This window comes from Anolis carolinensis, chromosome 4, assembly GCF_035594765.1.
Source record: "Anolis carolinensis isolate JA03-04 chromosome 4, rAnoCar3.1.pri, whole genome shotgun sequence".
Lineage (NCBI taxonomy): Eukaryota > Metazoa > Chordata > Lepidosauria > Squamata > Dactyloidae > Anolis > Anolis carolinensis.
Genome location: NC_085844.1, coordinates 208218509 through 208245059, shown reverse-complemented (window position 1 = coordinate 208245059; position 26551 = coordinate 208218509). Strand labels below are relative to the sequence as shown.

General features: G+C 37.8%; 1 protein-coding gene and 1 pseudogene across 3 annotated transcripts in view; one reads left to right on the top strand and one right to left on the bottom strand.

The window, feature by feature from the left end:
• The window catches only part of slc16a1 (solute carrier family 16 member 1), a 47656-nt gene extending 24414 nt beyond the window's left edge, over nucleotides 1-23242 (top strand). For 2 of the 3 annotated variants that reach the window (XM_008109848.3, XM_008109850.3), the window contains exons 2-5: nucleotides 5551-5807; nucleotides 13823-13966; nucleotides 14544-15413; nucleotides 16992-23242. In XM_008109848.3, coding sequence (XP_008108055.1) covers nucleotides 5591-5807; nucleotides 13823-13966; nucleotides 14544-15413; nucleotides 16992-17269 — 1509 coding nt within the window. In that variant the 5' untranslated portion in view covers nucleotides 5551-5590 and the 3' untranslated portion in view covers nucleotides 17270-23242. Of the gene's footprint in view, nucleotides 1-3457; nucleotides 3613-5550; nucleotides 5808-13822; nucleotides 13967-14543; nucleotides 15414-16991 lie in introns of those variants that run through there. The other variant, XM_003220445.4, reaches the window with a different exon arrangement.
• LOC100560645 (HAUS augmin-like complex subunit 3) lies at nucleotides 19516-20475 on the bottom strand (annotated as a pseudogene).
• Nucleotides 23243-26551: the final 3309 nt, after the last annotated feature.

The following is a 26551-nucleotide window of genomic DNA, read 5'->3' as shown; positions in this document are numbered from 1 at the left end:
CATTCTGATCAGGCTGGTGAAAAGAAATGAGAGGTGAAAGACAAGTAGGAGCTAAGTTATGCAGCCTTGAAAATTTAAAACACGAAGGTTGTGCTGATTCCTAAAAGGAATAGGTAACTAATGAGGAGATATCAAAAGTGAGATACCATGATAATTTAGGTTAGAAATTAAGTCGTTACTAATACAATGAAGTGTTATTAAGGTCATTACTAGCATTGCTAGCAATTCAAAGCTGTTGAAGGCCATTTCTGGCTTTGGCTGTTTCCTAATTATCAAAAGTGAGGAAGTCTTGCATTGTGATCAGAACAAGTAGGTGATAGTGATCCTATTCAGGACTCAGCCTCTCTGGTGAGTTGGCATTTCTGTAATGTCTAGATTATATGTCATTGCCTGTAACTGTCTTAGAAAGATTTAGGAGCCCCTGCTTCATCATGTTCTGACGAAAAGGATAATTCTGAAAGAGAGCATGGTGATTAGACCTTGTCTAAAATCCTCTTAGACTTGTTTAATGGTTTGATATCAGTATCTAAAAACATATGAGATAGACTAGATCTCTGTAGAAAATGTATGTCCTATCCCAGGAAAGCAGCAGTGGTCTTCTGTCCCCATCTTTCGAACCAAATGTAGTCTAAATGAAATGGAATTGCAAAAAATGTAAAGTAGCTCCAGTTCTTCACAACTGGTGCAGAAGGATACCAGGTTTGATACAAGTGAAAGCTAATACCTATTTTGATAAAATTAAGAGGGCTTGTAGAACTCCCTTAAGATTTTCATTCCAGATGAACAGCCATTATGAATCCAAATAATCCATTCTATCCACAAGTATGTAGAGCTGCTTTGGTTTTGTAGTTTGTTCTACCACTTTAGATCAGAAGCGGAGAAATTCAACAGTGTCCTTTTTTTGCAGTCACAAGACTGTTTGCAGTTGTGTATCTTAAGTAATTCTAAGGTTTTCTGGAAGGAATTTGTTCAGAGGTAGCTTTTCTTTTACCTTCATCTGAGGCTGAGAGATGGTGACTGGTTCAATTTGATGGGGGTTTCCATGGCAAAACAGGAATTTGAAGCCTGGTCTCCATAATTACGGGAAGAATCTTTGCGAAGCCTTTGGCTTCCTGGTTGAAATGGTGATATATTGCCATGTCATTTAGAAGCACTGCAGAAGGAGAGGTGCTAGGTGTGGTGATTGCTGATCTGAGGGAACATCAGCTGGCCATAAGTTGCCCCTTTGGTTTGCGAGGATAACTCACAATCTCCAGTTACTTATCCAGTCCTGACATATACTGCATCACCAAAGTACAGGTGGAACAGAGTGAAGGGCTGGAGATAATCGAGGGGATGGTGTTACTTTTTGTTGTGTGAACATGGTGGAGAAACTAAAAGAGCAATTTGATGACCATGAACTATCTTCATACAGTGAACGCAGATGAAGAGATCAGTTGCTTAAGGCTATTAGGATGCTAGAAGGTTTGAAAGACAAATTCTTTGAGCTGCTATGTCTGACCTCATGCTAAATCTGTAAAGAAACCTTGTGTAAGTAATTATAATAGAATGATAAGATTTGATACAATTTTAGAATAAATAAGATTTTTGACATTTTGAGATTGTAAAATTAAATGTAAATTAGAAAAATGAGGGTATTTTGGAAGAAACACCTCTACATTGTTAACTAGTTAGATTTTGTTCAGCAAGAAACAGTAATAAGGAGAGATGGTGGATAAGGTCAAACATAATGTTATGGTTATGTTAAAAGTCTTGAATTAACTGTTCTGTCAGTTTATTCTAATTTAATAAGATAGATTGCTGACATGGGAGAGCAGTGTAGCAGGTGAGTGTCAAAATGTTATGTAAGTAAAAATGAAATAGTTAATGAAACAATAAACTGTTTTGTGAAAGTTCAAGGGATTATTGGGGGAAAATATCAATATTAGGATTTGAAAAATTGTTGGATTAAACAATGTGAAGAACTGTATTTAGTATATTTTGGAGGAAGTTATGATAGTACCTACAACTATTAACTCGAAAGTTCAGAGTAATTTGTCTTCCCTGTTTTTATTTGTTCGTTTAAGGTATTTAAGTCTTTATTTTTGAATTGTTTCATCTTACATGTTTTATATAGTAAAAATTGTGTGTGTTTCTAGAAATGAATTTTTTTATGGGTGGCCTTAGAGACTACTTGTGCGAATTTGTGTTCTGGTTCAAGTTTGAAACAGATGGTAATGCTTCATAATCTGTAAAGGAAGAGGTCAGTGACAAGATGATAACAATCAGAAGAAAGTGAACATGTAAGCATATGCTACTGTCATTTGTTGTATATGTAAAGATGCAAAGCTAAATAAAGCCTGAAAAAGCCCTGTTTGTGTTACGTGAGTTTGTGTACTTAGCTAATCATGAGTTCACTAGCTGTTAATAAATGCCATAGCAGATTGCAGAGTTTTAAATGAAGGGGCAAGGGACATTAGTTTTGTAAAATATTGGGTAACTTAGAACTATTTTGTACTTCTGTCTCTTCTTCACACCGTGTTAAACAGATGCTGGAAACATTTAATATTAACCAAATGTGTCTCCTCCCCATAAATAAGGCTCTATGTCTTAATATCCTTTTAGATTCTTGTTTGTGTGTGAATGAAGTTCAAATATAACGTCTCTCACCTGATACAGTACCACAATTGGTTTGAGAATATAGTATATATATATCATAAATGTTTGCTTTTTAAGGGTTTCAGTGTAGCTAGGGTAGTAGCGGTAGTCTAAAAAAGGTAATATATAGCTAAAAAGCCAAATATGACTTAATAGTAGTCAAGAAATAGAACCGATCTTCAGAGGTCATGTGATGTATTTGCTTGAAGGGCAATTGCCACTTTGTAACTTCATGTGTGAGATGTCATGAAATAGAATGGATTCATGCCAGAAAATCAGGGCTGAATTAAAGTACCTAACTTGTTTAAAATAAAATCTTTGTGGATTGTAGCATGTACTGATAGGTGTTAGATTCATTCTGCAGGACAAATTCCTTACTAAAAGTAAAACTACCATATATGGTCATGTATAAGTTGACCTCCTGCATAGGTCAAGGGTAAATTTTGGAAGATAAATTATGGATTTTGTTTTGATGCATTGCTGACTCTGGGACATGTAGTGAACAAATATTTTCATTTTTTAAAAAGCTTAGAGGGAGCATGCTAAACAGAATGAGAGAATTGGTTTATTTGTGGAGCTACAATGGTGTGTGTGTTTAACATTGCCAGTCCTAAATTGTGTGCATCTATACAAATGCAGATAGGGAAAGGGATATAAATCAGGAAAATAATGCAAATTATGGTAGGGTGGGGGGGGGGGAGCAAGAAAATCAACTGCCTCTATTAGGAATCCAGTGCAATAAAACGATAACAAGAGGCAGAGGTGAGAAGGACTCCCACCCCATTGAAAGCAGCTTTCCCTTCTTCATTTTCTTTTCCAGTCCAAGTAACATTCACCAGCAAATGGAAGATGCTGAAAATGCAGCATGCATGCCACTTGGGGCGCTTGAGGTGGAGAGGAACAAGAATGGGCATTTTTAATGAGGACTTCCTGCATAAGCTTCTCTGCAGAGAGATTGTGGCACACATTTTAATGGTATTTACTGTAAGACAGAAAGGCACGCTTTAACAGTAAAACCATCTTTAAAACTGCAGATGCTACACAAACAGAAGTAGTTACTGGTAGACTGGTAATTTAGTGGAACTTTTAGATACTGATGTACATAGTATGCCCTGTTAACTATCTGTGGCCTTGAGGTTACCGCAAGCGTAGTTGATCTTTATGAGAATTAAAAGAGCTGGAAAGTGGAATTATTATCGTTTAGTTTTCTGAACACATACGTTATTCTTTCTCACTGAATACCTGAGGCATATTTTGACTAGATTGGTTTACTGGATTAGTGTTTCAGTTTTATGCCTCTTCAATAATGTTTGGATCGTTGTAAATTGGCTGCTGGGATGCTGTATGTTAGATGCATTTTCTAGGTCAGAAGTGCTTATAAAGTTTTCTGAAGTTATTTTTCTGAATTGAATGTGTATAATGTTTCTGATGGGCCATATGAGTTGCTTGGTACTGCACATTCCATTAACATCTTCATGGTTCCCTAAAGGCACTATATTGGGGAATCTGAAGCATGTACTATGTTCCATGAAGCTTTCCTGAGCCCAGTGCATGCATCTATTTAAAATTTCCATTGTTATAGGTCATACTAAATATAGGGGGCTTTTTTGGTTGACCGTCAAGCTATTTTAAACAGGATGGGAAAGGTTGTGGTATTGAAGCTTTTTTCTTTTGCAGAAGGAATGTGTTTTCCCCTCAAATACTGTAGTCCTTGTCTCATCTTCTTTAAATATGTTCATTAATATCTTTCAGTATTTGGTTATTAGTTCTGTAGCAGTGTTTTGGGCTTCAAGAGTAGAGAGAGCTCCTTTTCTACAGATTTCAAGAAACGTCGCTGAACAAATGTCCTAAACAACAACAAAAAGAGCATTCTTAATTGTTGATAGCAGGGAACTGTTAAGTTTCAGCTTTAAGGAATGGCCTTTGCTACTGTCACAATGCTACATATTTGCGTGAGAATATCCAGAGAGAAACTAGTCTGTCTCTCTCAAATGCAGCTAGAAAAGGTGCTTTCTGTGCAGCTTTACCCAGGTACAGAGCAACAGGAATGTAATGTGATTCATCTGACCCCAAAAGACATACAGGAATGAGACAGCCACAGCAGAATTTAGGTGCTGTTGGCAATAAATGGGCATCAAATATCTAAAATGTTTTGGAAAATACAGTCAGTCTTCCACGTTCATTGGGATTAGGGGTACAGGACCACCCCAAAAGTGAAAAAAAAAACACCTTTTAAAAACCTGAAATAACCCCTCTCTAGGAATCTCTAGGACTTCCAGCACAACTGTGATGGATATTAACTATAGATTTACACTGGAGGACCTAGAGATTCCTAGAGAGAAAATACTTATCAAATCTGCTAAGGGAAAACCTGCAAATATACTTGTCTGATAGATACATGGTTATTCAGATTAAGTTCACCCTTCAGAAGTTGTTTATGCCAATTGACTTTTGTATGTCAGTCCCAAAGAAAGATACATGGAATGGGTAGAGCTCATCTATGGCTAAATGCTTTTGAAATGTCTTGGAATTCAATAATATGACGTGAGAGACATATGAGGCATTTTCAGTTCTCTGGATCCATATGATTAATAGCTTTTTAATCAACACATTATGTATCAATGGGAGTTTTAGTTTGGTGAGGTATCAGTGCTGTTCTGCAGATAAGGCTCTAAAGACTGTGAAATTACAGCTCCAGTTATTCCATAGCACTGAGCTATGGCAGTTGTCAAACCACATTCATTCTATAGTGCTTTCTCTATATCTGAAAACAACAGTAGGCTGGGATACAAATGCTAGAATTCATTAGAATGGACAATTTTCACGAATGTTTCTGAACAGTAGTAGGCAGAAGTTTCAGTAGGCAACCTTTGTTTTAATGATCCTAACTACCTTGTCTTGTATTCTTTGCAGATCTTTCATCCCTAGTTGAATTACCACTGCTTCAATCAAGATGGCACCAGCCATTGGAGGCCCTGTAGGATACACCCCACCAGAAGGAGGGTGGGGTTGGGCTGTCGTTGTTGGGGCCTTTATATCTATTGGCTTTTCCTATGCATTTCCGAAATCCATTACCGTCTTTTTTAAAGAGATAGAGATAATCTTTGATGCATCTAGCAGCAAAGTATCCTGGATCTCCTCAATTATGCTTGCAGTAATGTATGGAGGAGGTAAGTTGGTAAAGTTGTTGAGCTTCATTTGATTTAGATATGGAGGTCTGATTTAATTGCTTCTTCTTTAGTCTTTGATTTAGCTGGAGGAGATAGGATATCATTAATAGATTTGTGCATGTTACTTATATTTTGTTCCCTCATTTGTTGCTCATTTGTCTTCAGAATGAGATATTGTGCTCCTGCCCTGTCTCCTTTCCCTAATATAATTATATCTGGACATTGGATATAGTCATACAGACTTCATTATAATATCCAATATATATATTTATTTATTTTAAAATAGGCCAATTATTTTTACTTCTTTTCAAAGCTATATATAAAATCTTTCTTGGGAATTATTATATATTTAATTCAGAATTGGCACTCCCTATGTAGCTAAATGCATCCTTCGTTTTTGCTTTACATTGTATCTTGAAAATTGAAAAAAATCAATGCTCAGATGTGTAAATTACAGAAAAATATATTAGAAGAGCAAATAAAGGATTTGTCTTCAAAGACACAGAATTTTGGCAGGAAGAAACATGTACTGTTCTAGAGCAAGCTGAGGACAATGTTGTAAGTGTTTCCATGTGATTTCTTGCTACAGGCACTTATATGTACACATTGAGCATTTCTACCTTTCATTATAGCATGTTCCATCACTACTGAAAATGGCAGTTAAAGCAGGGATTAAAAAATCTCTGTAACTTTTCATGGAGCACATAGATTATGATATCTGTCCCCAACTATTGTTACAGACTTGGTCATGTAAACTGAACATACCTTAAGCTCATTATGAAGTATTGATCAATTAATGGAAATCTATGCCATTAGAGTGATAAAACAGAGAAGCAGAAGGAGTTTACAATTTGCTAAATTGGAATGACGACAAAATAAAGCATGTAAAATGTAAAAGCATTGCATGTGGAGCATTCATCTTCTCTTATACTGGTGCTTTCATGCCCCTTTTCTTTTAGGACAATGTTACATTGCATTCTCTTTTATAAACAGAGCTGAATATTTGTGGTAGCTTCAATGCTCCTGCAAAGTGTGTGAATGACCAGGCTTTTTTTCCACTTGTGCCTGAAAAGCAAGTGATGTTGGTGGAATGAGAGGAGTGTTTTCCCTTGGAAGGGAACAGGCTCTGCTTTGTCCTTCTTTAGCCATGGAAGCAACTAGCAGACCTCCTCAGTTCAGTGTTAACAATAAGCATGTAAACTGTAATTGTCTTAATGAGACCTATGTAATTTGCTTCTTAATGGTTCAAAGAATTCATTCCTTGAATGCTCACTTGAAGAAGCTAAGGGAACTCATATTGTAGAAAATAAATAAATGTATCAGAAATGCTCATTTAGATATTGTGCTGCCCCCCATCTCTTTTCTCTTATATAATTATATCTGAGCATGGGTTCACCACTATGATAACAGGAAATAGTTCATGCAAAAGTGTTTATCCTATACATTACAGATGTCCTTTATATGTCATATTTCATTTGATATTGATGTTAAAAATGAGCCATACTAGGATATGACTATATTTTTATGCTGATTATGCAGCTAGAGTTCTTATCAGAAATATTTGCCCAACAAGAAACATTAGTAATGCCAGTATTAGCAATAGTAATAGTATTAATGATATGACTGTGTACTATTTAATCAGTCTTATCCTTAATGATTGTTCTGTGAGAAATTCCACATAAATCTGAAACAAAACAAAAATAACAGAACCATAATAATTGAAATAGATCTCAAAGGCCATTGGGTCCAACCCCTGCTAATGAATGAAACAGATAATCAATACCACCACAATCATCAATTTTGTTAATTGCCTTGAATCTTTTTTGGTGGGTGAGGAAGCAAGGCAGAATTAATTAAATATAATCGTTACAATTGTCAGCATTTTGAGCTGTCCACACCCCACAGTAGACAGGTACTTCATTGTACATAATGTCTGTTTTATGTGTTGCTTTTCTCATATGAACTTCACTGTCGCACTATATAAAGTATGTTTATGAGATAATAATGGTTATTTATACGATTTATATTTATTTGTACCCCACTTTTTTCAGGTGAGACAAAGTAGTTCACAACTTTAAAACTATACAATTAAATATATACAAAATACATATAAAATCAAATTAAACATGTTACAATTGTTAATTCAGTTAAAATATTAAGATACATACACAAATAGCTCATAGGGCCCTTCCACACAGCTATATAACCCAGAATATTAAGGCAGATAATCCGCAATATCTGCTTTGAACTGGATTATCTGAGTCCACACTGCCATATAATTCAGTTCAATGTGGATTTTATACAGTTGTGTGGAAGATGTCTTAGCATTAAGATTCATTATAGAACAGGACTAAATGTTGCTAATATAACCAGCCATACTTCTGAAAAAGGCACAGGACAATATTCTCAAATCTCACTCATCCATAGATGTTACTGGTTTTATTTTCCCCTCTTTATGCTAAAGATACAACTTACTTTGTATGCTCATTAGCATTGACAGTGTCCTCATTCATTCATTCATATTCCAGTTAAGTGAAATCTTTTATTAAGTGTAAGCATGTTTTTGCACAGAAGGGGAAAGGGTGCTTATTTTTATGATGCCTATTTTAAAAGCCTTTGCATAACTACAGAGTGCCAAAGTTCATGTTCTGCAATTCTTTACATAAACCACTCCTTACAGTGAGGAGAGTAGCTGAATCCATGAATCTAAGGCTTCATCAGAAAGGCGAGGTGAAGTGTTAGGCTTTGCCAGAAAAAAAAGAGAGAGGGAAGCGGAGCAAATTTTTGCATTTCCTCTTGGCACCGTTTTCCCCTTTACATGGGGGAAGCATTGCCCAACCGGTGAGGCCCCGTGCTGGCTCCATTGGAGCCAGCACAACACAGGAAGTCTCCTGTGTTGTGGGTGAAGCATCAATGATGCTTCCACCCTGATTGGGGGCAGGGCCTCCACCAGAAGTCAAACAACATCATGTAATGTCCGGCGTGGCTCCGTCCCCAAGAGAGAGTGGAAGTATCCTAGGATGCTAAATTCCCCTTATCTGATGAGGTCGTAGATGCAATCTGGGCACTCTCTTTGTCAACTAGTCTTGAATTATACTAATTTTCTATTTTATGTTATGGTATAATTCAGTAGAATCTATGAACATATGCCTAACTTTCATAAAAGCATGGTTAGCATCATGTATACAGGTACTTAACATTATTGAATTCTAAATTTAAAAATATTTTGTTAATGCAGGCTTAATGTTAAAGGAAGGATATGGGTGACCTTGAGGAAATAGTGGGGAAAGTGCCATGAAGATCACATTTTGAGTTTCTAATATCTCTAATCAAAAGCATATTGGGTAGCAAGACTAAGATCTTTCCCTGAAAATGGAGAGTGCTGTTACCAAAGGAGGTAAAATTTAGCTTGGTTGACCAACCATATGGTTTTAGAAAAAGCTTCATGTGTTTTCAAACATGACATTACTTTACATCTGAGTTTGCCCATTGCTCAATCTGCAATACAGAGCTAACGATCTCTAGTGAGCTTTTTAATAGCATTCAAAACAATGATGCATCCTGATTTGCATACTGCCTTGAAATCAGCCAGAAGGGATCCAGGTAGGACAGCTGACATGACACAGTTGGGACTCAAAATGGAATTTAGGAATGTCTTGTTTTCTAACCAGGTTGCTCTTGTTAATTGGTCAGCTTCCAACCAGGTTAGTGTTGACAATTGGCCAGGTTGAAAGGTCACTGTGCTGATAAGTATGGATTTATGTTGACTAATTTGTTATCTGTTAATGGAGAAACCAGATTAGTTAATATGCAGGACATTCCTACTGCACTTTATTTAAATAGGCTTTAGTGTCTGTAAAACAATGAGTCAGTCCTTAATCACTATTTACTTTGGATTTGGGGACTTTCTGTAATGAGGTATTTTAAATACTACCATGTAGACTAATCGAACTCAAACCATTGAATGGTAATTAAAAAAATACAATTTGTACACAACAAGTTTGGCTATAGAAGATTTGATCTATTACAGTTGCATTGCTAATAACAAGGCAGCAGAGACGATAGGATCCCAGCTAAAATCTTGAAAGCTGATGCTGTCAAGGTGATGCATGCCATATGCCAGCAAATATGGAAAACACAAAAATGACCATCAGATTGGAAAAAATCAATTTATATACCCATACCAAAAAAGGGAAATGCCAAAAAATGCTCAAACTTCCGTACAGTGGCACTTATTTCCCATGCCAGTAAAGTAATGCTCAAGATCCTGCAAGGCAGACTCCAGCAATACATGGAGCGAGAGTTGCCTGATGTTCAAGCTGGGTTTAGAAAAGGCAGAATAATGAGAGACCAAATTGCCAGTATTCGCTTGGATAGTGGAGGAAGCTAGGGAGTTTCAGAAAAAACATCTATTTCTGCTTTATTGACTATTCTAAAGCCTTCAACTGTGTGGACCATAATAAATTGTGGCATGTTCTTGGTGGTATGGGGATACCAAGTCACCTTGTCTATCTCTTGAAAAATCTGTATAAAGACCAAATAGCCACAGTAAGAACAGACCACGGAACAACAGACTTGTTCAAGATTGGGAAAGGAGTACGGCAGGGCTGCATATTTTCACCCTACCTATTCAACTTGTATGCAAAACACATCATGCGACGTGCAGGGCTTGACGAATCCAAGGCTGGAGTTAAAATTGCTGGAAGAAACATTAACAACCTTAAGTATGCAGATGATACCACTCTGATGACCGAAAGTGAGGAGGAGCTGGGGAGCCTTATCACCAAGGTGAAAGAAAAAAGTGCAAAAGCTGGGTTGCAGTTAAACATCAAGAAAACCAAGATTATGGCAACCAGACTAATTGATAACTGGCAAATAGAGGGAGAAAACGTGGAGGCAGCAACAGACTTAATTTTCTAGGTGCGAAGATCACTGCAGATGCAGACTGCAACCAGGAAGTCAGAAGATGTTTACTTCTTGGGAGGAGAGCAATGGCCAACCTCGATAAAATAGTGAAGAGCCGAGACATCACACTGGCAACGAAAGTCCGCATAGTGAAAGCAATGGTATTCCCCATAGTAACTTATGGATGTGAGAGCTGGACCATAAGGAAGGCTGAGTGAAGGAAGATAGATGCTTTTGAACTGTGATCCTGGAGGAAAATCTTGAGATCCAACCAGTCCATCCTCCAGGAAATAATGCCCAACTGCTCACTGGAGGGAAGGATATTAGAGGCAAAGATGGAAGTATTTTGGCCACATCATGAGAAGACAGGAATGCTTGGAAAAGTTCATGATGCTGGGGAAAATGGAAGGAAAAAGGAAGAGAGGCTGACCAAGGTCGAGACGGATGGATGGATGGTATCCTTGAAGTGACTGGCTTGACCTTGAAGGAACTGGGGCAGCGACGACCGACAGGGAGCTCTGGCATGGACTGGTCCATGAGGTCACTAAGAGTCGGAAACAACTGAACGAATAAAGAAGAAGACAATTACATTTACTAGCTGGCTCTGAATTGAATATAGAAGTGCTATTAGAATAGCCTCCCTTGATTGAAGTTTTCATAATTATGTTACATTTTATTATATTCATATGTTATGATCACATTCAAAACCACTCCCAGCATGGCAAGTGGTTCATGTATCCATTTCGTTTCATAATTATTATTTTTTACTATGATAGATGACCTTATAACACAGGGGAGCCCTCCTCATGCCAGTTTGCCAGCAAGCGTGGCAAGACATCAGGCATGGGGGTGACTCTGTTGCCCTGTGCGCTGCTTCAGCGTGGTGACACTTTCCCCATCACAAGGGGGAAAGCGTTGCCTAAACTAGGCAGAAGTATGCTGGTTCCATTGGATCCAGCACAACACGGGAAGGCTCCTGTGTTTGGAGGGAAGCATCCAAGGATGCTTCCACTTCAGTTGGGGGTGGAGCCTCCACCAGAAGTCAAATGACATAGTGTGATGGCAGGCATGGGGCTCTGTCCCCGAAGCAGGCTGGAAGTGTCCTAGGACGCTTGATTTGGTCAATGTGATGAGGCCCTAAATCACTTCTAGGCTGGATTATGTCTGCTGAATATTTTTTAAAAATTTTTTCACCTATGTCAAAATGCATTTGAATACTATATCCTAACCTAAACTTATCTGATATCTCAATTGACAGACCCAGTCTTTTAAACTTGTACACGCCTATCTATATTTTATAAATGCATTTTATGAATGTTATATGTAAGTTAATTTTTTAACTGATTTATAGTGTATTGTACTGTTTTTATATGTCTGTTTTATTGTAAGCCGCCCTGAGTCCCCTGTTGGGTGAGAAGGGCGGGACATAAATATTGTAATAAATAAATAAATAAATATCTGTCCTGGCACTACCATAATACATAACCAATTGGTTTATGTCATGTGACGAGAGGGTAACAAGGTTTGGATTGAATAGTAGCAATCTGACCCTTAGTCTGAAAATATGCTAAGGTTGAAATACCTCTATGGAAAATTTTCATCTGGAACATACTTAATACTTGGGTGAGCATGGCATTCTCAGAACAGAAAAGACTCCCTTTGGACTTCTTGCTAATATCTAGCTGCTGCTTTTCCTCAAAGTCTGAAGTTTACTCATTTATTTGGTATCAGTGAACATTAGGCATAACAAAGTAAAGCCAAAGAAACAGAGTTGTACATTACAATCCATTTAAAAGGAAAAAATATATGAAAAATAAGGAGTAGTATAGTTTTAAAACTACTACAACACAGTTATGAGATGAGCCAAATACAAACATGCAAACCAATGCAATAAAATCACAAAAACAAGCTAAAAATACAAATTGTTATAATATTCATGATTATGATAATAAAATTAATATTTCAAAAAATTAGAGGCTAAGGAACTTTTAAACTGTGATTATAAATCAGTGGTGGAAAGAGCAATGTGTAAATATCCAGGAGTGCATCTACTTACTGTAAAATGTATGCTGTTTGGAATCCTAGGAGTTATAGTTTGGTGAGGCACCAGTACTCTTTTGAAGAGGGTTAAAAACTTTGTAAAAGTAAAGCTCTCAGGATCCCATAGCATTGAGCCATGGCAGTTAAAGTGGTGTCAAGCTGTAATAATTCTACAGTGTAAATGCGCCCTTAGAGACAATTACAAGAATATGGAGCTGTGAGAGATAAAAGATGAAGCCAAGCCAATAAAGTGGAAACTCTTGGTTGGGTGAGAAACAGAGTTAATACAGTAAATATTTTGAACAGGCTGAAAGATGGGAAGATATGGAGAAAACAATACATTTATACTGGATCCTAGAACAGATTTCCTTGCTAAACGTACACTCAACGGGGGCACAGCTCACTCTTGTTCCACGAACAGTGTGTGTAATATACTGGACAGGCAGTGCCCAAGTTTGCTTTTAAGTTGAATTTGTATGTAAGTTGGCAAAGGTAACTCCCCATACACACATACACACACACACTTTGGATAACGTAGGGAAGGTTTAATCCCTGTCATGTTTGTCTTGCTGTCTGCTCCTGTTCAGAAGATTTCACCTTACTTTCTGTCCCTGTAAGTCAGATGTTTGTAACTTGGGGACTGTCTGTATAAATAAAAGGAATGCATATTTCCACAGTTTGTCCAATGTATTGTTTGTACTTTATATTTCCTCTCTGTCCCTTGTGTGTATAACTAATTGTCACAATCAGGGCCTGCAATTCCTTCTGACCTACTCTTCTTCAGCCCAGTAAGCCTACAAACATATGCCATTTCCCAGAGAGTATCTAACTTGACAGAGAATCCTTTCAAAGAGGTAGAATGGGAAGTGGCATCTCTGGAAGTAGAACTCCAACTTTAATTTAAAGGATCTTCTGAAATGTGTGAACCAGTAATTCTCAACATATGTTAATTCAATCCTTAGACATCAGTTAATTACTTGCTTAGCCTCTATCAGTTCTTAAGTATAGAAACGCATACAAAGCAAATGTATAAATTCTGGATAATAATTAACTTTTTTTATTTCTCCTAGGTCCTATCAGCAGCATCCTGGTAAACAAGTATGGGAGTCGGCCAGTCATGATTGCAGGAGGCTGCCTGTCAGGATGTGGCTTGATTGCTGCCTCTTTCTGCAATACTGTCGAGGAGCTCTACTTTTGTGTTGGGGTTGTGGGAGGTGAGTGAAACAGCTGCGAGTATTTTAATGTGGCATCCCATAGACAAGATACTTTTTGATATGGGAATTGGTATTAAAATGTATTAAAATAAACAAATGAATAATAATTTACTAGACAGTTAGTGACCAAATATTATTTTTATCCATTTGAGGAAAGCTGATTTGAGATACAAATAATTGAGGGCCCAGGATCTGGAGCCTGAGCCTAATTCCTCAGCCTAAAAAGACAACTATTGCTGCAAACACCATCCATTTCTATTTTAATATTTTTTAAAAAATATGAGAATGTAACTGTGGAAACTGAACATTCTCAGCAAATCTTCAATAAATTCATAAAGATGCAGCTCATAAATGTCTGTATTACCTTTTTTATTAGTTTTTTTAAAAATACATCAATACATGTATTATCTTTTTTATAATTAAATTGGGGCAGAGAACACAAACCATGTTTAAAGTAAAAGCATCATCTAATTACTATTGGTCAGCTACACATATATAAATGTCTCATTAAAACACACTGTTTACAATTGCAGCTGTTACGTCATTAAATGCAATGATATATTTACTTTTATTACAGGTCTTGGGCTTGCATTTAATTTAAACCCAGCCTTGACCATGATTGGCAAGTACTTCTACAAGAAGCGACCAATAGCTAATGGACTGGCTATGGCAGGCAGCCCTGTGTTCTTGTCTACACTGGCTCCTTTAAATCAATATTTCTACAGCATTTTTGGATGGCGAGGGAGCTTCTTGATTCTTGGAGGCCTCTTGCTGAACTGTTGTGTGGCTGGGTCTCTAATGAGACCAATAGGTCCAAAGCCAAGTCAAGCAAAACAAGAGGTTAACAAGGAAGCATTACAAGAAGCTGGGAAGATGGTGAAAAAAGAAGAAGGAGCAGGAGATGTCAGTACAGATCTTATTGCTGGGAAGTCTAAGAAGGAGAAATCTACAGTCATCCAGACTATTAACAAATTTTTGGATTTGTCTCTCTTCACACATCGTGGCTTCTTGCTCTATCTGTTTGGCAATGTAGTCATGTTTTTTGGACTATTTACTCCGTTAGTCTTTCTCAGTAACTATGGGAAGAGTATGCATTTTTCTAAAGAATCTTCTGCCTTCCTACTGTCCATTTTGGCCTTTGTCGATATGGTTGCCAGGCCATCCATGGGCTTGGTGGCAAACACCAAGTGGGTGAGGCCCAGGATCCAGTATTACTTTGCTGTGTCTGTGATCTATAATGGAGTATGCCACCTTATGGCACCTTTATCCACCACCTATGCTGGCTTTTGCATCTATGCTGGTTTCTTTGGATTTGCCTTTGGCTGGCTTAGCTCCGTCTTGTTCGAAACACTGATGGATTTAGTTGGAACACAACGGTTCTCCAGTGCTGTTGGTTTGGTGACTATTGTGGAATGTTGCCCTGTGCTTTTGGGACCACCTCTCCTAGGTAGAGTATTATCTATCTATCTATCTAGTATCTATCTATCTATCTATCTATCTATCTATCTATCTATCTAGGGGCTTTCTACATGAGTGTCTTGTGTTTGTTATTTTGTGAGCTGTGTATATAATCCAGGAGCTTGGCAGTAATTGTGTCACTTTTAGCACAGTGCAAATACTAGCTTGGGGTACAATGACCACAGCTTTTATTATGCAACTGTGGTGAAACTGGCCTTTCCTTATGAGGTATAGTGTTTACATCAAGGCAAATAATGGTGCTCCTCTACTCTGCTTTGGTTAGAGCTCACATTATGTCCAGTTTTGGGCATCACAATTCAAGAGGGCTATTGAAAAGCTGGAATGTATCAAGGGAAGGGTAATCAAAATGATCAAAAGTCTGGAAAGCATGTCCAATGAGGTGCGATTGAAGAGCAGAGTATCTTTAGCCTGCAGAAGAGAAGGTTGAGAAGAGACATAATAGCCATGTTTAAAAATGTGAAAGAATATTGTAAGGAAAAAGGAGCAGGTTTGTTTTCTGCTGCCCTGGAGACTAGGACTTGGACCAGTAGGTTCAAATTATAGGAAAGGAGATTCCACAAGAGCATTAGAGAGAACCTCCTGACTGTAATTGCTGTTCAGCAGTGGAACTCTGGGTCCTTTCACACAGCCATATAACCCAGAACATCAAATCAGAAAATTCCACAATATCTGCTTTGAACTAGGTTATCTGAGTCCACACTGCCATATATTCCAGTTCAAAGCAGAAAATGGAGGATTTTATTCAGTTGTGTGGAAGCAACCTCGCTGCCTTGGAGTGTGGTGGAAGCTCCTTTGAAGGCTTTTAAACAGAGCCTGAATGGCTATTTGTCAGGGGTGCTTTGACTGTGCTTTTCCTGCATGGCAGGGGGTTGGACAGGATAACCATTGTGCTCTCTTCCAACTCATATGATTCTAAATTGAAAAATCAAAGTAATAATAATAATAACTTTATTTTTATATCCCGCCCCATCTCCCCGAAGGGACTCGGGGCGGCTCACAACAGAGACAAGCCCAAAACAACGACACAACATATTTGACAAAACTTAAAACATTTCAACGATACACAAAATAAAATAATGGACAATACATTAAAATCCAAGCAGATAAAATCGGAGTAATTAAAAGCAAACCAGCAGGGACAGGTTTCATAAAGTGCTATATCATGGAAATGAGTAACAATGATAAAGTGCCATATGCTTTTATAAACATAAAAAGTATTCTGATGACAACTCTATTGGGCCATATTCATTCAAACGCGCTCCGGAACAGCCATGTTTTCAATTCCCGGCGGAAAATGGGCAGGGAAGGAGCTAGCCTGATCTCCCTGGGGAGAGAGTTCCAGAGCCGGGGGGCCACTGACGAGAAGGCCCTCTCCCTCGTCCCCACCAGCCGCATTTGAGACAAAGGCGGGAGTGAGAGGAGTGTGTAGAAACAACTTAACCTAAAAATATGAGGAAGTAGTTGCTCTTCTTGGTATTAAGACTTGCTTGTCTAATTTGAATGCTTTAAAAGCAGTCAGTCTTACCATGTTTCTTTTTTCTGTCAGGTAAACTCAATGATATGTATGGAGACTACAAATACACCTATTGGGCATGTGGCGTAATCTTGATCATCTCTGGAATCTTCCTGTTTATTGGGATGGGCATCAATTACCAGCTTGTGGCAAAAGAACAAAAGGCTGAGGATAAGCAGAAGGCTGAAGGGAAGGAAGAAGAAACTAATATTGATGAGGGTGAAAAACAAAAGGAGTCTGGCAATGATGTGGCCAATCAGCCCCAGAAAACTACAGAAGATGGTGTAAAGGAAGAAGATAGCCACATGTGAAAGACTGGTAGCTAATCCAGGAGGGTATGAGTTTTATCAACGCAGATGGGGGAGCACTGCTGGTAGTAAATAGAGGTGAAAAGTGTATAAATCAGGTTATCTTTAAAACAAAGCTGCAAATTGTCTTGTTATCAGCATTTGAGAGAAGTTACAGCTAATTGGGCAGTGCCATCTTTTTACAGGGGGGTTGGATGGGGAGGGAGGGAAATTTTTGTACTCTGGCTTTTTTAACAGTAATGTGAATGTACTAATATGTGCCTTAGAGCTTGCACATTTAGGCTATTCTTGCAAAGCCTTAACTCCATTCTAGAAACCTTGCAGGTTTGTAGTCTACCTGGGCTATATCTGTCAAGGATATCTGACTACTTTTATTCACTAGATCTCAAAGTTGCTTGAACATTGCTTCACAAGTTTCTAAAATCCATTACCGTCAGACGTAGTAAAAGTACTTCTTTGGAGCACAGGTCAGAAAAGATTGGTGAATATTTAAAGAATAGTATTGCAGTCCTAATGTTTTTGGATGCCAGACTCATACCAACTTGGCTGATATTTCTAATAACATTTGGAAACATTTCTAATTATTGTGAATATTTCTTGCTATTATCTTTCCTAGTTAAATCTCAGAATTGAATAAAATATGCAGATACACACTGCATACTGTCTTCAGTTGACACACTATACAGTCTGACTTACCTTGTGACTGTCGTTATTTTTTCTGTTTCCCATTAGCCTAAAACAGGGGTGGGGATGAAGCAACCCTCCAGATGTTGCTGGACTGTAACCCCCAGCTGTTCTCACCATTGGCGATGCCAGCTATAGTGTCGAAACACTGTGTAATTTATATCTCTGGCCTAAAATGTCTGTCTTGAGAAAATAATAAGAAATGAAACCTGTATTAATGCAAGAAGGTGAGCTGATTAAACAGAATATGCTTAAACTGTGATGCTACTTTTTCACAATCTGTTCTATGCGTTCTTTAGATGAACTTAACTTTGAATAGGAAAGACTAAAGATCTCATCTTAAGCATGCTTGCTTTGAAAGTACTTATCCAAAACACAACGTGTCATGTGGTCAGCATCATTACCATTCCTGCTGATACTAGACTACCGTGTCTAACCAACTTTGCTTCCTCCAAAGGGATGCATTTTTATTTTATAACTTCTTCAAAATATGTACTGCCCTATTTAATTATATATAGTCAGCCCTCCACATTTGCTGGGGTTAGGGGCACAGGACCCCAGTGAAAGTGATTTTTAACCAGAGAATATCTCTAGGGATTTCTAGGTCTTCCAGTGCAATTCTATGGTCAGCTTCCAGAGGAAGAACGTAGAGATTCCTAGAGGGAACATTTAAATAAAATCTCTGACTAATCAAACATATAAATGTAGAGGGCCAACTGTATCGTGTTGAACATTAGCAATATTGCTGAGCAGATACCTCTTTTAAACTTGTGCTTACAATACATTTGTTCAAAAGCAACATGTATACATCAGAAACAGATGCATTAATTGTTCACAGTTTTCTTTTGTGCTCCCAATTCCAAACGGATTAAGAATTTGCCATGATGGTGTCTTGCCCATTTGCAAGACACTTTCGCTGGTCAAGATGTGATAATCCTTTTCATGTGCGTTACTATTTTTATTTTTTTGGTACTGACAATAATCACATCTTTTATGGGAGAATAAGCAGAGAGCAGTTAATCAATATTTCTTTGAATTGTTGACTTTTTTCAAATACATTCTGGTGTTCAGTGTACCCACCAACTTTGGGCAGTTTCTTCCTACTTTAACTATTTTATAATATTTAACCTTTTACAGCCACATTCCAAAATGCATGAATATAGTGATCAATTATGGGCCTGATTGTAAGGAGATAGAAGCAAGAACTCTTTATAGTGTAAAACTATATTCCATTAAACTGTCAAGTATGGATTCAATTAAACCAATGAAAGCTCCTCTAAAAAATGGTACAGTGAACACAAAACATGTGTATGCCTGTTACAAACATCTTTTTTTCCTGTTTATTATATGAAGACATTCCCCAAAGTTTCTTCTGTACCAAAATTGTGACAGAATAAACTTTGGGAACTTTTCAAATAAGTGCTTACAGAATCTATGACTCTTCACTCACCCTATGTGACTACCCAATGCTACAAAAACAATGCTTCCTGGTTATCTGACACACTTCAACGTTCAATACAAGAGTTTAATCATTTGTATGAACCTTTCCATTTAAATTTCTGTCTTCAAGACACACATGGTGGTATAATTTGTTGTTTCAGTTTTTCAACAACACTCTTCAAATGTTCTTCATCTTTGAAAAAGTACACATAGAGTTTTATTTCCATTTGTTGTAGCTTATTATTTTTCAGAAACTTCTTATGTCAACAAGAACCATTATAAGCTGATTTAATTTGTTTAGCTGGAATTCCAATCGCTGAAAGTATTCATTTAGTCTCTGATTACTCAGACAGATGCTTTCACCACTGCATAAAGAATCACAAAGGGCAATTACATTCTCATCCACATTTGATCTTAGTTATTGTTAGTCGATCAAGTAGTGCCACTTTATCTAGATGTAGCTCTTCAGACATCTGCTTAAGGGCTTCGTGTGTTCTGAACAACTGTTTTGGATTCTTCTCTTCAAGAAGGTGATATAACCTTTGTGTTGCATTATCCTTCAAATCAGTAGTACTCCTCAGGATTTTATGATGGGATATGGATGGCTCAGACATTGTTTCTAGTGTCTGGGCCAAAGTATCACTGCTCCGTTTCAGATCATGAACCATATTTTCAAGCAGATGGCTATAATACCCAAATTTTCTCAATTCAGTTTCATAAGTCAACTGAAGAAATTCAGATGATGACTTCTGTTTAATCAGCTGGTGACAAATTTGATCTTTTTTATATGTAGTATGCCTGTAGAGCAATCTGTAGATCAACCTCACCTCCAAACACTGGCATATTCAATAACTACATCCTCATTTATCAAGAAAGGCAAAGTTTCACTGCTTATCTGAGCCAAGTGGTTTTTTTATTTTTGAAATCACATTGTTCAGCCTAGAAATCCTAGGTTCAGCTTTTTCTTTTCCAAGAATACTCTTTAAAGAAGAAATAATTTCTTTTACCCAATGAAGACCTACTTTCAAGCTTAGATTTTTAGCCTTCTGTTGAATCAGTTGGTGCTTAGCACAAATATATGACATCACTACAGCTAGTAATACAGAAGGAGCATCTAGCTCCTTCTGTCCAGGCACAACTGTAAGGAAAGAAGATAGCTTCGCCACTCCTTCAGAAACAGACTGCAACTTATTATTTATCTTTGTATTTAGGGCAAAGAAAACCCCTGGCCCTCTTTCATATTTTTAAGCATTTCTTCTTCTCTCTCTTTAACTTTCAGAGACTTTAGACTGGTGCTTGAAGCCACTTTTTAAAGCTTGTTGTGTTAATTTTTAGCTATTTCTTCTTTTGAAGAGTCAGAAATTCATCTTCCAACGCTCTAAGGTTTGCTTCCTCCTCACATTTCTTGGTGTTTAATTCCAGAGATTTTCACACCTTGATAGCTTCATCTAGTGCAGTGGTTCTCAACCTCTGGGTCTCCAGATGTTTCGGACTTCAACTCCCAGAAACGGATGGTAAATTGGCTAGGATTTCTGGGAGTTGTGGGCCAAAACACCTGGGGATCCGCAGACTGAGAATCACTGATGGAGCGCCTCTTTTAATGCTGGCTTTGATGACTTGAGAATAGCAAAGGACTGCAGTTCTTCCTTTGATACTACATTATGTTCATCAACAGTTATACAAAACCATTCCAGAAATTACTTATCTTCAAAGTCTTAAATAACCACTTAAACTCTTCTCCAGTAATAGAATTCACTTTGGGATATTCTATCTTTAGAGTTTCAACAATCTGAATTCCACAGTCCATGATGTCAGATGTCAACTGATTATCTGCTAGTAAGCTTCAAAAGCCTCTGCCACAAACAAAAGTACAGTGAACAAGGAGCAGGAAGGACCCGCCGCCACCTCCTCCGGCTCCCTTCCCTCCCCTTACTTATGAAAGCTAGTAGGCCGCAAGAGAATGACTGCTAAAAATACCATTTCAGGTCATTGTATAGCTAGGGTGGTGTCAATGTAATAGCTGAAGTAAACTTTGCTTGTATTCAGCTATTAATAGGACAAGCTATGGAAACCCAGAAACCTAGTGCTAGAGATGCGAGAGGAGGAAGAGATTCTAGATACCTGTTCTTTGGGAAGCCATCAATTCTTTATAGGTCTGGCAATGTGAAAAGCAAGAAATATTGTGTTTGTTGTCTTGTAATGCAGAAAAAACTTTCATTTTCTATATTTTGAACATGTTTTAGGAATCTGAGCCTAACCTGATATGAATTGGATTAGGCAGTGATGAGCTGTAATTTATTTTTTCTCACCCCCACTCACAAACTTGTTATAATTGGTTTGGTTTGATAAATTGGGGAAAATGTTTCTTATACAAAGGCTTTAACATTCAGTATTCAGAGTTTCTTGGATTTTCGCTCAGGTAAAATGACTTTAGATGAAATCAGCAGGGGAACTTCTTGTATATTTAATTTTTTTTTAAAAGATGTGCTCTAGAAGCTGAACAAGGTTTATACATTCCTCTGCAGAGACTATTTTGTTACAGGTAGAAGTAGGCTTGCTCTGGTTTGGCAGTTCTACACACCCACATTTTCAATAGCTGTAAACCTTATGGTCAATGATGATCCCAGAATCCCTAATACCCTAAATGCCCTTCTGTGAAAACAGGGTTTTGTTGGTATTTGGATATCTCTGAGAAGACAACAACCAGACTCAGATTTCTAGCATGTAAGAGATGATGTTTTTTGTTTGCTCTGTTTATGAAAGCTAGTAGGGTGTAGGAAATGTAGTATGGATGCTTGGAGATTTGCTCTCATAAATGTTGAAGAAAGCAGTGACAAAGAAATATAAGTACTCGGCATAATGAAACCACACAGACATATCTGTAAGCACCAATCATAACATAATGCTCTAGACCAAAAGGCAACTATGGACTTTTGTCTTTTGTATTCGTTACCTTCAAGTCCAAAGCCCTCTGCAAGTGATGACTTCTGCAAGAGTGAGTAGGAGACAGAGAAGCGGGAAAGAGAAAGATGGAGCTAGAAAGAGAGAGGCCAGGAGAGTGGAAAGAGATACACTTGCCTTCTTGGCCTAGCAGCATTCAGTTTGGCTTCAGCCTTTCCACCACTAGCATACCTTCCCTAAAATATGACACTGAGGAAATGTAGTCCTGAACAGATGACCTCTTTTCTCAAAACTGAAGTCAATATGTCTCTTTTAAACTATTGGAAACCAGATATTTCAAGCCTATGGTAGTCCTTCATTGTGTATTCTGAAATTTTTCATTATCATAGAATCACTTTTCCACAAAATTCCTGTCTTGTCAAAGGTCATATCAAAGACAGATTTTAGATATTTGAATTTTAATCATATTGAAAAAAACAAAATAAGCATTCTATATGTTTATTATGCTATGCAAATAGTAGTGCTAGCAACTGATTCTTGCTTCAGGTTTATATGAATAAAGATGACTAGATTAATTTGCTTTTCTGTTCTCCTACCACAAACATATACATTCTGACAAGTGACCTTTCCTTTGCTTAAAGCTTCTTGATGTCCCTTTACAGTATTATACACTGCACTGTGAAGTTCTCCATACTATTGTCATGGCTGCTGAGGTTTTTTTTAAATATAATTTCATTCTGCTTAAAATTGTTTCTCAAGGAACAGGTCAGGGTATTTTCATACTTTAGAATAAGTTTATAAAGCCAATAGAGTATTTTGTATAAAGAAATTTTATTGTACTGTATTGAGCTGCAATATTGTAATACCAAGTTGTTATATGTTCAGAATTTCATGTGTCAAGAGTTCACGATAACTGTTTCCTGTTGCAATAAACTAATCTTGAAAAGCTTCTAGCGTGGTTTATATCTTTCTGAGAACAAATAATCATGAACATCATCTATATCTTGACCTGAGAACATGTCCGTGAGGGTGGGTAAAAAGTCCAAAAACAAAATTGATGTATGAAATCCCTGTACATGCTAGCATCAAAGAGAGTGTTTCCTCAGATAATCTATGAGGCTGTATTTCATTTTAACCATACCATAGTGGTTGAGCTAGTTTGCTATAACACTTTAGGGAGAATGGCACTAGCTGTAAGCAAATAGATTGCAGCATTGACTTATGCGGAGATGTAGCACAGGCATTCTCTGTGTATTTTGAATTCACAGGATCTTTTGAATATTTCATGTTGCATAGTAAACACCTCTCACATGGCTCCAGTTTTCCCTGGAACATTGCAATAACAGATGCATACATAAAAAAAATACTGGCTCACAACAGACATGAATATTATGGATCTTCAAACAATATCAATTTATATTGAGTCTTAGTTGACTGTCCTAATAAATAAAACTGCTCACAAACTGAAGGAAGCAGCTCAAGGTGTGGAAATAGCATACCTTTATCTTGATCTCTGTGATCTGCTGAGCCTTGGAGGCTTAGTAACTGAGTACATCTGTCCTCTTTTGCTTCTTCAGGACATGCTCCTGGGCAGGAATCCAACTCTACAGCTCTAGCCTGAAACACAAACAGTAAAGTAATGTGCAAAAGCTATTTGTCTGTTGCTATGATCTTTAATGAGCACATTGGTTTCTGATCAAATAAGGCTATGTAATTGAAATAACCTTTTCAAAATAGAAGACTCACTACTGTTGTTTTCCCTAGGTGTCTAAACCATTCTTTCTGAGCACAGATATTTTTCACAATACTGTAAACTAAAAGCACTTGACTAAAAGCAACAAAACTTGCATTTGTGACCATTTCAACTAAGTTTGCATTTGTTTTTTACTTTCTCTTCTTGCAAGATATACAAACGCTGACTGCTAATGGCTCTTCCACTATTGTTTAACAATCTGTACTGTTTATATTTTCTTTCTATTCCGTGTTGTATTCCTGTGCTTACAACCCACATGACTGAGTAATTCTTTAACTATTAAGCTAAGGTGCTGATATGCTTTGTTAGCTTTTGTATGTCCCATGAATTTGTTCAAATCTACTGCTCGCCTTTTTTGGCTAAATTTCCTTACCAAAATTAGGGTGTGCATTAGATTTTCGTAATAAAGTAATCTTATTTCTGAGGCAATACAAAAAGGGAAGCTGCTTCAGAAGCACTTGGAGCACCTATTTGACTGTCATGACTCATTGCTATGGGATCCTGGGATTTGTAGTTTGGTAAGACATCAACATTCTCTGGTAGAAAAGGCTCAAAACCTTGTCAAACTACAGCCCACACAATTCCGTGGTATTGAGTCAGGGCGGCATTCTACAGATGCATCCCAGAGTTTTTTCCCATTGCTGGATGCTTTAGTGTTCTAACACGTTTTTTAAAAAAGAAGGAATTCTAAGAAAACAGCTACTGTAATGGCCAGATTACAAAGTGCACTTTTTGCCACTGCACATTACATTTAGCAGCAAATGCCTTTTTTATTTCAAGGTTTTTGAAAATTGAGGTAAACATTAGATTCAATGGTGCATTAGACTTGAGTAAATTTGGGTAAGGCTACATAGGAAGGAAACGGACTCACTTCAAATTGACTATTACCCATTCTCACAATGTTTAACTACTTCTGGTGAGTATCGAGAATTTAATATGGCTAAACTGGCTTTGCTCCACTCCAAACTATCCTGTGGCTTTGAGGCAGTCAGGACAGCTGGATTGGGATTGATTCAGTCCAGTCTGCTGTCCAGACTGAACACTGGCACCATCATATTTCACTCTGTGCTGATCAGTCAGGGAAAAGGGGATGAGTGGTGCCCATGTCGCGGCAACTCCCAGCCAGCCAGAGCTCCATGCAATTGCCTGACTGTCATAGGCATTACATTCTGAGATCAGCAGATCTGCTCATGCAACCAAGGAGAAGGTGGAGAGACTGCCCCTGCTCCTTCCTGGTTATGTTGCAATGACCAGGAGCTCACATGGAGCTCTGAGTCTGGCTGGGAGTGGCAGTAGCAACATGGAGGATGAGGTGAGAGTCCAGCAGGGGCAATGCAATCTCACTTGGTTGGATTGTGGGCACCAGCCACCAATGTGGTACCACAGGAAGTTTGGCCAGGTGCCTCTGGCCACTTCCAAGAGCTGTCCAAATCACCTTTGCTTCAGAATGGCTATGGATTTAGTGGCCAGTGTAAATCTGACCTTTATAGTCTAGTTGTATTGATTGATTATCCTTCCACAGAATTTGCTAAATAAGAATAAATAGAAAAGATGCAGGCAAGATTCCTTCCATAACTGTTGCAACTGCACAAATAAACTACTAGAAAGGAATTTGTGCAGCTTGTTCTTTGAATTCTTTTCCAGTGCTCTTGCCAAACATTTCCTTTGTTGTTGTCCTATATTACCCTGACCAGATAATAGAGCATAACATTTTCCTTTTGTCCCCCTCCCCTTCTGCACCCCTGACTTGGTTGCTACTGATGGAGATGACATGCGACTATTTTCTACCATGTCATCACTGCAGTGTACTGATGCAAAGGAGGAAAAACAATCTCAGAGATAGCGAGTTGAGCAGAGAACTGCAGAGCATCCTGGATTAAGCGTTCATGTCTTCAGGACATGTTTCTACTAAAAAAGAATTTCAATTGCATAGGTCAATTTTGTCTGTTAATAGTGATAGGAAACATCTGCAGAACAGATCGTATCCCAGGCAATTATTCTAAAAATACTTTTCACCAACTTGTCATTTTTTTTCTAGGCTATTTCTAAGTCTAATGCCATGCCACCCTGAACATGCCTGATCTCTTCTGATTATAGAATCATTGAATCAGAGTTGTGAGAGACTACAAGCGCTAACCAGTCGAACCTACTGCCATTCAGTAACACCTAATCAAAGCACTTAAGACAAATGGGAATCCAGTCTCTGTTTAAAAACCTCCAGAGAAGGACTCCAGCATATTCCATTTTTGAACTGTATCAGGAATTTCTTCCTAATATTTAGATGGAATCTCAGATCAATTAATTGTTGGGCTTGATAAGTTGGTAGACTGCCTGGGAATACTGGATGTTGTTAGAGCCATTGTAGTATAGTAGTTTGACTATTAGGTCTCCAGGAGATATGAGTTTGAATCCCTGCTCAGATATTGAGTGACCTTGGGCAAGCTGCATTCTCTTGGCCTAAGAGGATGCCAACAAAAGCTAGGACATGGTGGCCATGAGTCAGAATT